At 38.9% G+C, this 11,688-nt stretch overlaps 1 protein-coding gene across 1 annotated transcript in view; it reads right to left on the bottom strand.

Moving 5' to 3' along the window:
• LCOR (ligand dependent nuclear receptor corepressor) overlaps nucleotides 1-6,235 on the bottom strand; it is a 7,118-nt gene extending 883 nt beyond the window's left edge. The window contains exons 1-3 of the mRNA XM_010136767.1: nucleotides 5,944-6,235; nucleotides 3,025-3,118; nucleotides 19-207 (exon numbers count right to left, since the gene is read on the bottom strand). Of these exons, the coding sequence (XP_010135069.1) occupies nucleotides 19-207; nucleotides 3,025-3,118; nucleotides 5,944-6,181 (521 nt within the window). The 5' untranslated portion in view covers nucleotides 6,182-6,235. The remainder of the gene's footprint in view (nucleotides 1-18; nucleotides 208-3,024; nucleotides 3,119-5,943) is intronic.
• Between the last annotated feature and the right edge of the window lie 5,453 nt (nucleotides 6,236-11,688).

Genomic DNA, 11,688 nt, shown 5'->3' with positions numbered 1-11,688 from the left:
AGTCCAGTGGGCCTTGGCCGGCCAGCCGTAGAAAACTGGTTTCTGCTCAGCAGTTCTTCACTAATCTGGAGTGATCGAGCCAGCGGTACTTTAAGAGATGTGGAGTGGCCATAACCTTCCCTGGTTCCATCCTGCAAGCTTCTTGGAGGTACCCCATCACCACTCTGTAGTCCCTCCGGATGGTGCTGGCTGGGTCTCCCAGGTCGCCTAATTGGATGGAAGGAAACTGATGTGAGCAGGACTTGCACAGGTAGGGAGGGATGGGTGAGGGGGCCACTCCTTTATTAGAAGGCCTTGCTTGGGTAACATCACTTTTTGTGTTATTTATTTTTCTCTAAAAAAATTTTTTTTATTATTTAATTTTTTTTTTTTAAGTCTCAGCATCAGTCAGTTTTAAAACTTGTTTGCAAAAAAAAAGAGAAGCTTTTTGGGCAAAGAAAAATGAAACCTGTTGGCTGGTCTCTGGTTGGGTTCACAAATTCTCGGAGTAGAAAAGACTTCGCGCAAGCGTCTGAAAATAGCACCTTAATTAAAAAGTAGTAATCAATCGCCATAGAGCTACACACAACTGTGTTACTGGTGTGACGTTACCACTAAACAAGTACAGTAATAAAAGAGTAAGCCAAAGTGCAACATATTCAACATGCAAGTATCACTGCCACCTCACTTTCCACACATAGGTGGAAACCTTGGATGGTGTTTGCTTACATCGTATTGAAGAATTGCTGCTCAGGATAAAAAAGAAATGCTTAGCAGGCCTGCAAGGTATTTGCTTGACTTTCATTAAGCACCAAATACGAAAGCTGGAATGCTGCACATCACAAAGAAAGACACTGCATTACACTAGACTTACCAAATTGCTCTCCTAACAACTAACTGCTTATATACATCTCCCTGACTCCCATTTGATATATAGCACAGCTAGCAAAAAAAAAAAAAAAAAAAAAGATCCTAGCTGCAACTGTCAACCAGATTAAGGGCTAATAGGAGAAAAAGGAGAAAGCAGTATGTGTTTTTACCATTTTCCTTTCATCACAAGTTTTCTATGACACGAAGTACTACTACTGCAGATAAAACGCAAGTATTTTAGTGTTTTGTTTGCTTAGACTCCTGTAGTAACTAAGTCACACTAGTTTCAAAATCCAACTCCAAACTTCTCTACGGTCAACATACAGATTAACGAAGCAACTAGTAAGCAATTCTGCTTTACTGCTCTGTGACATTATGTTGGTGTAAAGCCCTCTAGCTAAGTCAGCGTTACTTAAGGATAGGAGACATACTACTGAAAAGCTACATTATTCTTTTTAACATCACATTGGGATTAAACAGGAAAAAGGAAAGATATCCACTGAAAGGACCTGGCATATAACGTACACATGATGCTTTATACATACAATGCTGGCTTCTCTCCAGGATGCAAGAGGTCATACTTGAAGTAGGTAACAAGAGCCAACAAGGATTTAGAGCAAAATCCAGTGAAATGAATCAAAGTTCGCTATTCCAGAGAACTCTCTGAAGCAAAGTGCATCTCCTGCCCCTTCTACAGCACGTGTCAGCACCAGAGAGCGCACCAGTGATTCCGCATCTCAATAAAGGTCATACTGGCAGCTAACTAGGACAGAGGGTCACACCTGATTCCGTTGATGCTAAACAGCCTGCAGTCACCCTCATGTACCACACCCCCACGCCAATAACCACAGGTGCCAGTGTGCCGCATCCTCTCTGGATCCACAGATCTGATCAGGACAGCACCAGATGCTGGCCCCGTCATCCCCATGTGTTGGACTTTGGCCCTCACTTGATACACAAACAAGGGAACAAACAACACACAGCCTCGGCAGCTTCTGCTGCCTTCCTAGGAAAATGAAGCTGGAAATAACCTGTTCAGAGTGAGAGACAAGAGCTGGTGGGGAAGGTTTATGCTAAAGAATTGTGGAAAAATATTATAACTAACTTTTAAACAAGGATTGGAGTATCTTATTAATAGAAATACTAGATAGAAAAAGAAATCTTGAAGGGAGAAATCTGAGACAGGAATATTTTTCCAAAGAGAAACGTGTAAGTTAAATCACTTGTTAGCAATACATGGAATTGGTGGTGGTGGGTTGTTAGTTCAAAATTTTGAGTTTTTTCAAAGGCTACTTTAAACCTAAATCCAACAATTAAATAGCAATTTAAACCATATACTGTTTCTGTACTTCACTAAAAAAAAAAAATCTGCTTGTTCATGGTAGCTTCAAGATAAAATTCTCTCATCAACAAAATCTCTCTTATTCCCAGTCAGCCTCTCCAGTACAATTAACTCAACCCTAACTAAGAGTAAAGAGTTTCTAAAAGTATGCAAACAGTGACCATTAGAAATATGAAACCTAAAAGAAATTTTTTGATAACATTCACATCTTGAACTAATTAAGACAAGAATACATCACATATTTTATTAATTTAAAAAAAAAAACCAAACCACAACCCTTGTTCAGTGCTACGGTGCAATTGCAAATCCAAAAAGCCTTACTTGAAGTTTTCTGAACTACCAGACTCCCTCCACAAGCCATTTTTATTTTTTTATTTTGTGGTTTATAGTAGGAAATATTAACAAAGAGCATGCAGTAATTCAAATGTAATTCCTCTTGGTTCATTACCCAAATCATTGCTATCCCTAAAATAAACTTTCCTGTTAGCTAACTCTAAGTGAAATGAAATCTAAGTTATCTTTAACTGAACTTGCAACTCCAGGGGCATCACTTACCACTAAACCCAAGAAACAGGTAATGGAAAGATCTTTGGCCAAGTAATAAATTGGCCAAAATAACAGAAACTGGAGTTCTTAACTGCAAATTAAACCTGTCTCAGTTTGCAACAACTCTTATTTGGCAGGTGGGGTGAAGGTATTTTCCAAAGGTACGAGTCGAAAAACGCATTACTCCAAAGGGTTAACACCAAAAGTAAGTTAAATTAACAGGAGGTAAGCACACATTTTTAGTAAAAAAACGTTTTAGAAGGTCATAGTAAGTTGCTTTCTCTTACCCATTTCCCGGAGTACTGGAGCACCCTGGAGAATGACTCAGAGAGGTGCTGCCGGCACAAGGACTCTTCTTAGTGGATAAATCAAGCACACCGTCTGTAGAGACAAAAGAATGACTTCAATGCTTGAAGCAGCAGGATCTACCACCTTGTCCCTTGGCAAAACAAGTCTTTTGGGCTAAAGTCATATTTAGCTCACAGCATTTCCTATTTTATTATCTTTTTAAACAAACTAAGGCTTGGATTTGTTTGAAATTTGGTTTCTAAGTGACTTCACCACAGTCCTCAAGAAGTCACAACAAAATTTGGCAAAATTAAAAGTGCGTTTGTTACAAAAGCCAGAGAATAAAAGATGACCTACAAACAACAGTTCAGGATACAACACAGCCCATTGCAAAACTGACCCTCAGCAGTTGCAGAACGACACAACCTTCAAATTCCTGAAATATTTCCACCCTTAAAGAGGAGCTTGAAGACAGTTTTGGTGGTTTGTTTTTTTAAATCCAAGTCTCTGTAGAAAAATTCCTTGAGAATTTCAGCTTGGAAACTCACTTTCAAATGAACACGCTCACAAATGGGAGACTCCTCACTGGGCAGCTAGCTTCATCCTTTTTTCCATGTCTCCAGTGGGTCCCTACTGGCAAAGCTGTGCCTTTGCCCCCCTCTACTGCACCATTTTACTCCCTCTCTTCCATACACCAAACTGCTTTTCCTGCTAGACTCCTTCTTCCATTCTCACTAACAGCACTTCCTCATGCTCACCCATGCTCCTCTACATAAACTCCGCATTTCTAGGCAACAGAAAAGGGAACACTTTTTGCTAGAAAAGCCTTGCTCCCACTGCACTGAAACAACTTGAAATTCTGGTCATTTTAATAAGGGCAACATTGTCATAGAAGCAGCACAGCCATCTGATTTTCCTGGAAACTTTGACACAAGGAATTTACGAGGCAAAGATAAATGAAACATGTTGGCAAGGTAAACTAGAGACATTTCAGAGCTCCTCACTCATTCTATCTAGTCAAGTAAATACACAAGAACAATGTAAGATGGCTTTCAGATTGCTGACAGTTCTCATTTGACATATGGACGAAAAACATGATAACTTAAGGAAAGCTGTTCCACCCACTGCACTTGGGAACGCACCATAACCCAAACCTAAGCAAGCAGAGAATTTGATCTTCCCTTTGAACAACACTTAAGCAGCCACAAGATACAGAGACTGGATGAAGTGGCACCTCCTTTTCAGGAGGTGATACTGAACAGCACAGGCTGCTGCCAGAGGCAATTGCATCCATGCTGCCTCCTTCAGAAGGGTCACCACAACCTAGAAGTTGCTGAGGGCAAGGAGGGCCAGCCTCACACTCCTCAGTTTACAACGAGCTGGTTTCCCTTCAACCCACTGGAACAGAAATACAAAAATAAGCACCACTAGCAGTCTTTCAAGACAGCCTCTTAAATCTCTCATTAACAAGTCTGGCAAAACCTCTTCCCAATTACATTAAATGTAAATTGGAAAAAAAATAATTACATCAGCAAACAAATTACTGTGTAAGTTAATATGCCCATGTTCTAATTCCATAACAAGTGTTATGAACATTGTAAGTTATCTTACAGCTTTTACGTCAGACAGTAGCTAAAGAACAATTCATGTAGATGCTTTCTTCTTCATCAAACAATGAAGAAAAAGCGATTCTCCCCCTCTCTTTCAGCAAAAAGCTTCACAAGCAGAAGTGTTTAACAGTCAAAACCACATATGCAAAAGACACTCGTGAAACACCTTTATAATAAAATTAGACAGAAACAAATGCCTATCAGCTGAACGTACACCTCCTCACTTCAAGAAAGACATCACACAACTCTTCGCTGCAGTTTTGTAACTGAAGCATGGGGACAGGTATCAATAAGTGCCCAGGTGTCTAAGCTGCATATTGTTGGACGCATAAAATTAACTTTTTTTTTTTTTTTTTTTAAACAAAAGTCTACATAAACTTAAGTTCAAAGAACAAAGGGATATCTACAGCTCTGTAACAGCCAGCAAAAGGCTTTTTTTTTTTCCAGGTACCTTTTCCACTTGAGGAGGGACAGCCTGCTTTGTATTTGATAGAATGACTTCAGACACTAACAAGTTTCTAAAGAAGGGTAAAGGAGCTAATTTTAGTCCTGTCAGTAGGATACACTTCTGATAACCTCTATTCAACAGTTTCAGGAAAAAAAAAAACCAAACCACATTCACAGAATTTGGTTGTTAAAAGCCACTTTTGATGGAACACAAGGTTTTCAAATTAAAATGAGCTCTGCAACACTGTTACAGGTTATTCAATCTGTGCTCTGCAGAACAAGTCTATTTTTAAGGTAGAAAAGAGACGTTTCTTCCAAACACATAAACCTGGAAGTTTTCTACAGTTCATGAGCACCATTTTTACAGCCTTCATAAAGCAATTTCTCACATAGACTTTTTCAAAGATACCATTTTCACACTATGACCAGAAAGAAAACAAACCAGTCCTTCAGTGAGACTGTTCTGATCTTCAGAAAGGAGATAACATCACGGTTTTCACATCCACGTGAAAACCTGCCCTATCATTGTGAACTTGCCTTATCCATAAGCGTATAGTCTACTGTGGCAGACTGTTTCTTGCAGCTCCCAGCAGGAACAGCACACTTGTCCCTATCGTCTAAAGCATGTCCATCCCCTTTGCCCTTCTTCAGAAAAATCAGTCATATCTATGGGTCTACATCCTTCCATAAAGTCTCTTCTCTCCCAGCCACATCCAGCTTGTCATTATTTCACGTCAAAACATCCACCGCTTTTCCACTTTATACTTTACGTAAAAGCGCAAACTCCTAACCGCCTGGTTTTGCAACAAGAATGCCATTAACGGATTGCCGTAGGATGCAAGACACTGATAAGAGTCCTACCTTGTTCACTAGGTTCTGACTGAGACTTTCTGACAGTAAGGTCCAGAGGTGAGTCTTGGTCAGCCATGAGAAGTTTGCTGAGCACAGGATTCTGAGCAGTTGCAGCCGTGGGAGAGGAGGCGACCAGAGATGCTTTCAGCAGGCTTTGGTTCTTTGTGCTATTGGGCTGGCTGGAGTCCTGAGTAGAGCTATTTTTTGAGGTATATTCAGCAGCAAACTGTCGGATCATTCGCTGCATGATCTCACGGGCCACTAGGGGAATATTGGGGTCAGAGACCCTAGGACTGTCTGTAAATATTAGAGATTTTTAAGGAAGCACTTTAAGTAAAACAGCTTTTATATTAAGTCATTGTTTATTAAAAAAAATCTAGGGAAAAAAAATGAAAGCCAAAGATAAAATAGTTTCTATAGAAAATGTACTTTAGTCTTAGAATATCTGAACAAGAACCATTACCGATTCTGGTATAATCTCTCCAAAATAACAGTTTCCTAAGAGAAATAAGCAATCTCATCTTTTGTTTTCAAATACAGATAATTTTGACCAGACCTTTAAGACGTGTGGAAATGGAAAGGAGAGCTATACTCATGAAGAAAAGTACCAACTAATGAAGCTCATTCAAAAAAAAAAAAACTGAACACGTTATTCAGTGAAAAAATTGAGTAACTTACCTTCAGCTACAGAAGGGAAGAAGGGGGAATAGAGTTGCAGCAGTCCCCTCTGAATTTACTGGGAATAAAACCCTATAGTTCTGATTCTTCAAAATAATCCACACGAAGATCAAACATTCAAGTGTCTTCCACCCCATTCTATCTATTCCTTTTGACATTTCTATCACTGTAAGCAATGCAGCACCACGTATTACCCAAAGAGCTTTCACATAAACAAAACACCAAGATGTGTCACATCAGAAGTGACTTTCTAAAAGAGCTGACAAATCTATTGGTAAGAAATGTGAAATGGAACAAGTAGACATTCCAATTTATTGATATGAAATAGGGGCATAAATACAAAACTTATTTGGGGATGTAGGCAACCCAAAAATACATTGGCAAAAATCACTGGTTTAGACCAGTAGTAATTTGTGAAGTCAGAGCATATCTCTAACTCCTAAATCAAAGAAGATAAGTCCTGCTACTTCACCTCAAATACTGTTCATGCACCCTGGCCAAATCAGGTTTAAGAAAAAAAAAACAAACCCACAAAACAAAACAGAAAAACCCGACACCAACCAAGAAAATCCAAACCCACAACTCCTCCAGAAACGGCTCAAAAGGTTTGATTTGCTATTTCTGAAGAAACATTCAGAGAAAATTGTGCAGTAGAAGACCTTTTAAAAGCAGCTCTCAAAACAGAACAACAGAAAAGTGTTTACTACTTCCTTTTAAAAAAAATTGCCCAGGCTGAGAATCTATTGAGATTGAACTATTAGAAGCATTAGCAAAATCTTCCATGGGCCATTTCAGCATTAGATTTGCCTTTTACCACCCTTTTTGACAAAAACACATCAATCTAACAAACCAACTTTAAAGTATCCATAAAGGATGATTGACATGAAGGTTTGAGGATGTAGCTGCCCACAAATGAGAGCAACAGTAAGCAGCTACTGTGTTTCTTGATGAAAAACCATACTGAGCTTTAGATATTTTATCAAGCCCAAACTTCTTCTTAAGTCTATAAGACCTTATACAGTCAACGCATGTATTCTTACATGGGTATAGTAGTGTTTATGTAAAGACTTAATAATTTTCTTGTTAAACCTACAGGATGTTTTATTGTTGCTAAGGATGAGACACTAGAGTTTTAAGAAATCACCAAGAGACGAGCCAAAGTTAAAATTAGGTAGATTTATATTCTCACTTTCTTCCCAAATTGTCCACAAGGACACGAGCCTGGAGGAGCATGGGGTCTCTTTTCTGGTATGGTGCCATTTCTTCCACTTCCTGAGCTATCTACTATAACCTGCTGAAGGACGTGTGAAAGGGTCTAGGAAAGCCCAGAGGGACACAAACCAACTACTTGGTACATGCCCATAGCATACACGAGCAGGGCTGGTGAGAATGTATAGCACTATGGCACCTATGTTTTCTGAAGAAGAATCATGCCTTCACTGCGCACTCATGTTTACATGTACAATTCAGCAATGCTTCAAGCTGAATGTGTTTCCAAATTCACAGAGAAAATACTATGTATTATGCCTACTGCCACGCATCTTTGTAATGCACAACTTCAAAGAATCGGCACGGAGTCACTAGTGAGAGCCTTCTAGATCTGCTCAAGATAAACTCTCTAATTCAGAGCACTAAACTCAATTTTCAACCAGAAGGGTAGTCACCTAGCACATCAAAGGCTTCTTGCTTAATATAAAGTCTGAATGCTAAGAACTAAAACTGTTCAAAAGCAAGTGCAAAGCATTTGCTGGCACCTTTGCAGCATCACTTGAATTCAAACAGATGTTCATTTTAACTCCAAGTGACTAGGTTTGGGGGGGGAACAAAACATACACATCAAAATTAACATAAACTAAAACATAGGAGATTCTCAGAGAAGAAAAATAACAGCAGATATTTATCAGCTCTAAGTGGTATAAAGCAGTACCTCTGAGCTTTAAAACTGTAATAGCTTTTGCACATTTTATCTATACTGAAATCTGAGAAGGGTGGTATCAAATAAAAAAGGTATGATTTCATTAGACCATGAAAAGAAGGTCCTGTCCTGACACGAGGTACACAGCTAGGTATACTGAGTCAGAGAGTCACGGGCACAAAGCAGAAAGTATGTAAGATTAATGGACAGTAACCTGTTCAGGAAGTTTGCGGAGCCTGCTAATTACCTATAGATGTATGTTAAGTTAAGTGCTTGCAGGCCTGTCCTTGACATGCAACAGGCATCTGTCCCAGAACACCTGTATTTTCTCTGATCTGTCTGGGCTACAAAACACCAATCTCAAATGTTACTGGCAGTGGGGATGGAAAGAAAGAGTTACTTGCTGGTGTGAAACCAGAAGAGCCAAGCATCTCTGAGCAATGTAGGGGCATCAGAGTCCTGCCATTCTTTGTGTTCTGTTTGGTATGACAGGGCCTGGGGATCTTATGGCAGTGTCATGAGTTACAATAACCTTTCAAGCAATCTAAATACAGCCAATCTTGACAACGATTCATTGCGGATTCCGGACTGACTTCCTGCCATGATGCTTCTCCTCCCTTATTACTCTTGCACCAAGCACAGGTCTGGCAGAGGAAGAAAAGCAAGAGTGTACCAAAAAAATTCTCAAAGATGCTTAGACACATGAAGCAATTTGTCTTCATTCTGTGTATCTGACCATGGACAGAGTGTTAACTTCTCATTAGCATACTAGAGTATCTGTCAACAGTTTCCCGACCACTAGGGAAATACACATTTCTAGTAAGACACGCACAGAGGTCATAAATAAAACTTTAAGCACAATGTTAAAGGGATGAAGTCTTTAATAAACAATTTGGAAGTGATGGAACCACATTTCTTTTTTCTCTCACTAGAAAAATAATATGAAAAAAAGTATATTTTATCTAGATTTTTTTCTTAAATCCCTTCTGGATTTAAAGAAAGATGGGATAAATCTAAAAGCAAATGGAAATCTTAACCTTAAAAGAAAAAAAAAACCAAAAAACGAAAAAACCACCCCACCACACTGAAAATGAAGACTTGGAATAAAAGCATTATCTGAACTATCAGTAGCAATGCAATAACTATCCTTCCTACCATCCTACATGTTTCTATACTTTATGCAACACATCATAACATACAGTTTGCATTTATTCATTTGAGTCATAAAAGAAAGGCTAAGATACTGTTATCTACTTAAAACACCTTTAAATATTTTGGTCACTGGGAGGAAGGGCTGAGGACTGGCTACAGCAATTTCTAATGTGTTAAACTGAAGCCTTACATTATTCTCCAGCAGACAGGTTGGAATTACTGATTTGGCAGATTTTCTCACGCATGGGTTAGACTGATAAGTACAACATACTTTCATTCAGGATGCCTTTGGAAGCAACCTCTGGATTCCCGTTTCTCATATTCATAGAAAACAATGAAATTAGTTTTATGTCATCCTAAGAGCACAGTTTAACTGACATAACTCTCCAGAAGAGATTTAGAAGATTTCCTAGCATAGAGCTGCTGTTTTTGTTTCTGGCATATTCTACAGTGCTGTTTTTCCAGTTCTTTTGCTGTTCACATTTTGAATTCTCCATATATCCCCCTTAGCACTATTTCAACAGTATTTTATACTGTGGATTGCTGGGGGTGGGTAATCTCACACAGTGAGAAGACTGCGGACCTTTAAGAGAAACTGCATTAGTACTGAACCCATTTAAAAAAACACCAAAACCAAAAAAAAAAAACCCCAAACAAAATAAACCAACCCCACAACAAAAATGCCCAGCCATCGCCACTTGCCCCTCCTTCCCAACAGCCTGCTCACCTAAACATTAGTTTCAGAGAAGCAGTTCTGCTGGGTAAGAACTGAGTCATTCCTCCAAAAGTACGAAACACCAGCGCTCTCATGAAGAGATTTGTTTTAGAGTTAAATATGTTACACTCTCCTCCTCTGCCTCAAGCTCACACTGTCATGTTGCTACCTTATTTTGAGTCAATTTTTATTCTTGATACATATATAAGGCAACAGAAAAATATTGAGCATACAGCAACAACTTGAATGTCAGACCTTTGACAGCTGCATTGCATGCAAACAGACCAACAAGCAATACCAGTTTCCCACCCCCAGTTAAAACCAACCTTTTCTGTAAAAGACTGCATTGAGGAACTCTTCCGCTTGCCTTTCAAAACGAATGATTTTTGCTTGCTCTTGTCTAAGCAGAGCTTCTTGTCCAGCTTCCGAGGCTGGCTCATCCAGACTGACTAAGTGTTCCTGCAAAGATATTTAATACTCGTAAGATCCTCCTGACTCCAAAATGAATGAAGTTCCTTAGACATTAAATATTATACTCAATTCAAAACTTTGTTAGGTACTCTGCACAGAGTTCAATCTATTGAAATCACAACTTGATTTTTGACTGCTCTAGAACATCGTACTTTGTCCTGTTTTCTTGTTGTAAATGCAGCAGAAGCCTGAAAGGTTTGATAGCATTACAGGAAGTAAGAGCCCACTATAAAGACTTCAAGTTAGAAATTTTACAACATGTGGCTGCTAATCTGGTATCTATCACTTGTTCTTTGGCTATTACTTTTAGTTCCAAGAAACAGTTATTTTGCTGAAGGCAGAACACAGAAAATTCTCCTTAGTTTACACAGGATTCACGCAAACTGAGCAATAAATGACCAAGTAGTAGAAAACGCAGGTCCTTTTGTGAAAGGGCTTAGTGGTAGCTACTTTTAAATGAAATAAACCTAAGGTAGTTTTACAACACGTGCAATGACTAAAATTCATTCTACCTCTTACAACTGGAAGCAATTGAGTTCTCAAGAATATTTTGAAGCAAGTGTTTTATCCAGGATAATTAAATTGTGTGAGATGCCAGGATAAACTACTCATTTTAAATACTACTCAATAAACTAGAAGATAATGGTTACAAAAATATAAAATCCAAGTGCTTGGATTCTCTCTTCCAGACACGCACCACTTTTCTTCTTTCCTTCATTTCAATGCTTTGCTCCTGCTTAGGAGAACAGTCTCATTCCTGGCCTTCTCCCCCCACTTTCATTTTAGGCTATATTACGGTTACCTGTATTTACCTACTGCAGGA

This window comes from Buceros rhinoceros, unplaced genomic scaffold (genome assembly GCF_000710305.1).
Source record: "Buceros rhinoceros silvestris isolate BGI_N320 unplaced genomic scaffold, ASM71030v1 scaffold13195, whole genome shotgun sequence".
In the NCBI taxonomy this organism is placed as follows: Eukaryota; Metazoa; Chordata; class Aves; order Bucerotiformes; family Bucerotidae; genus Buceros; species Buceros rhinoceros.
The sequence above is the reverse complement of the archived record's forward strand: the minus strand, read 5'-3'. Positions and strand labels throughout refer to the sequence as shown.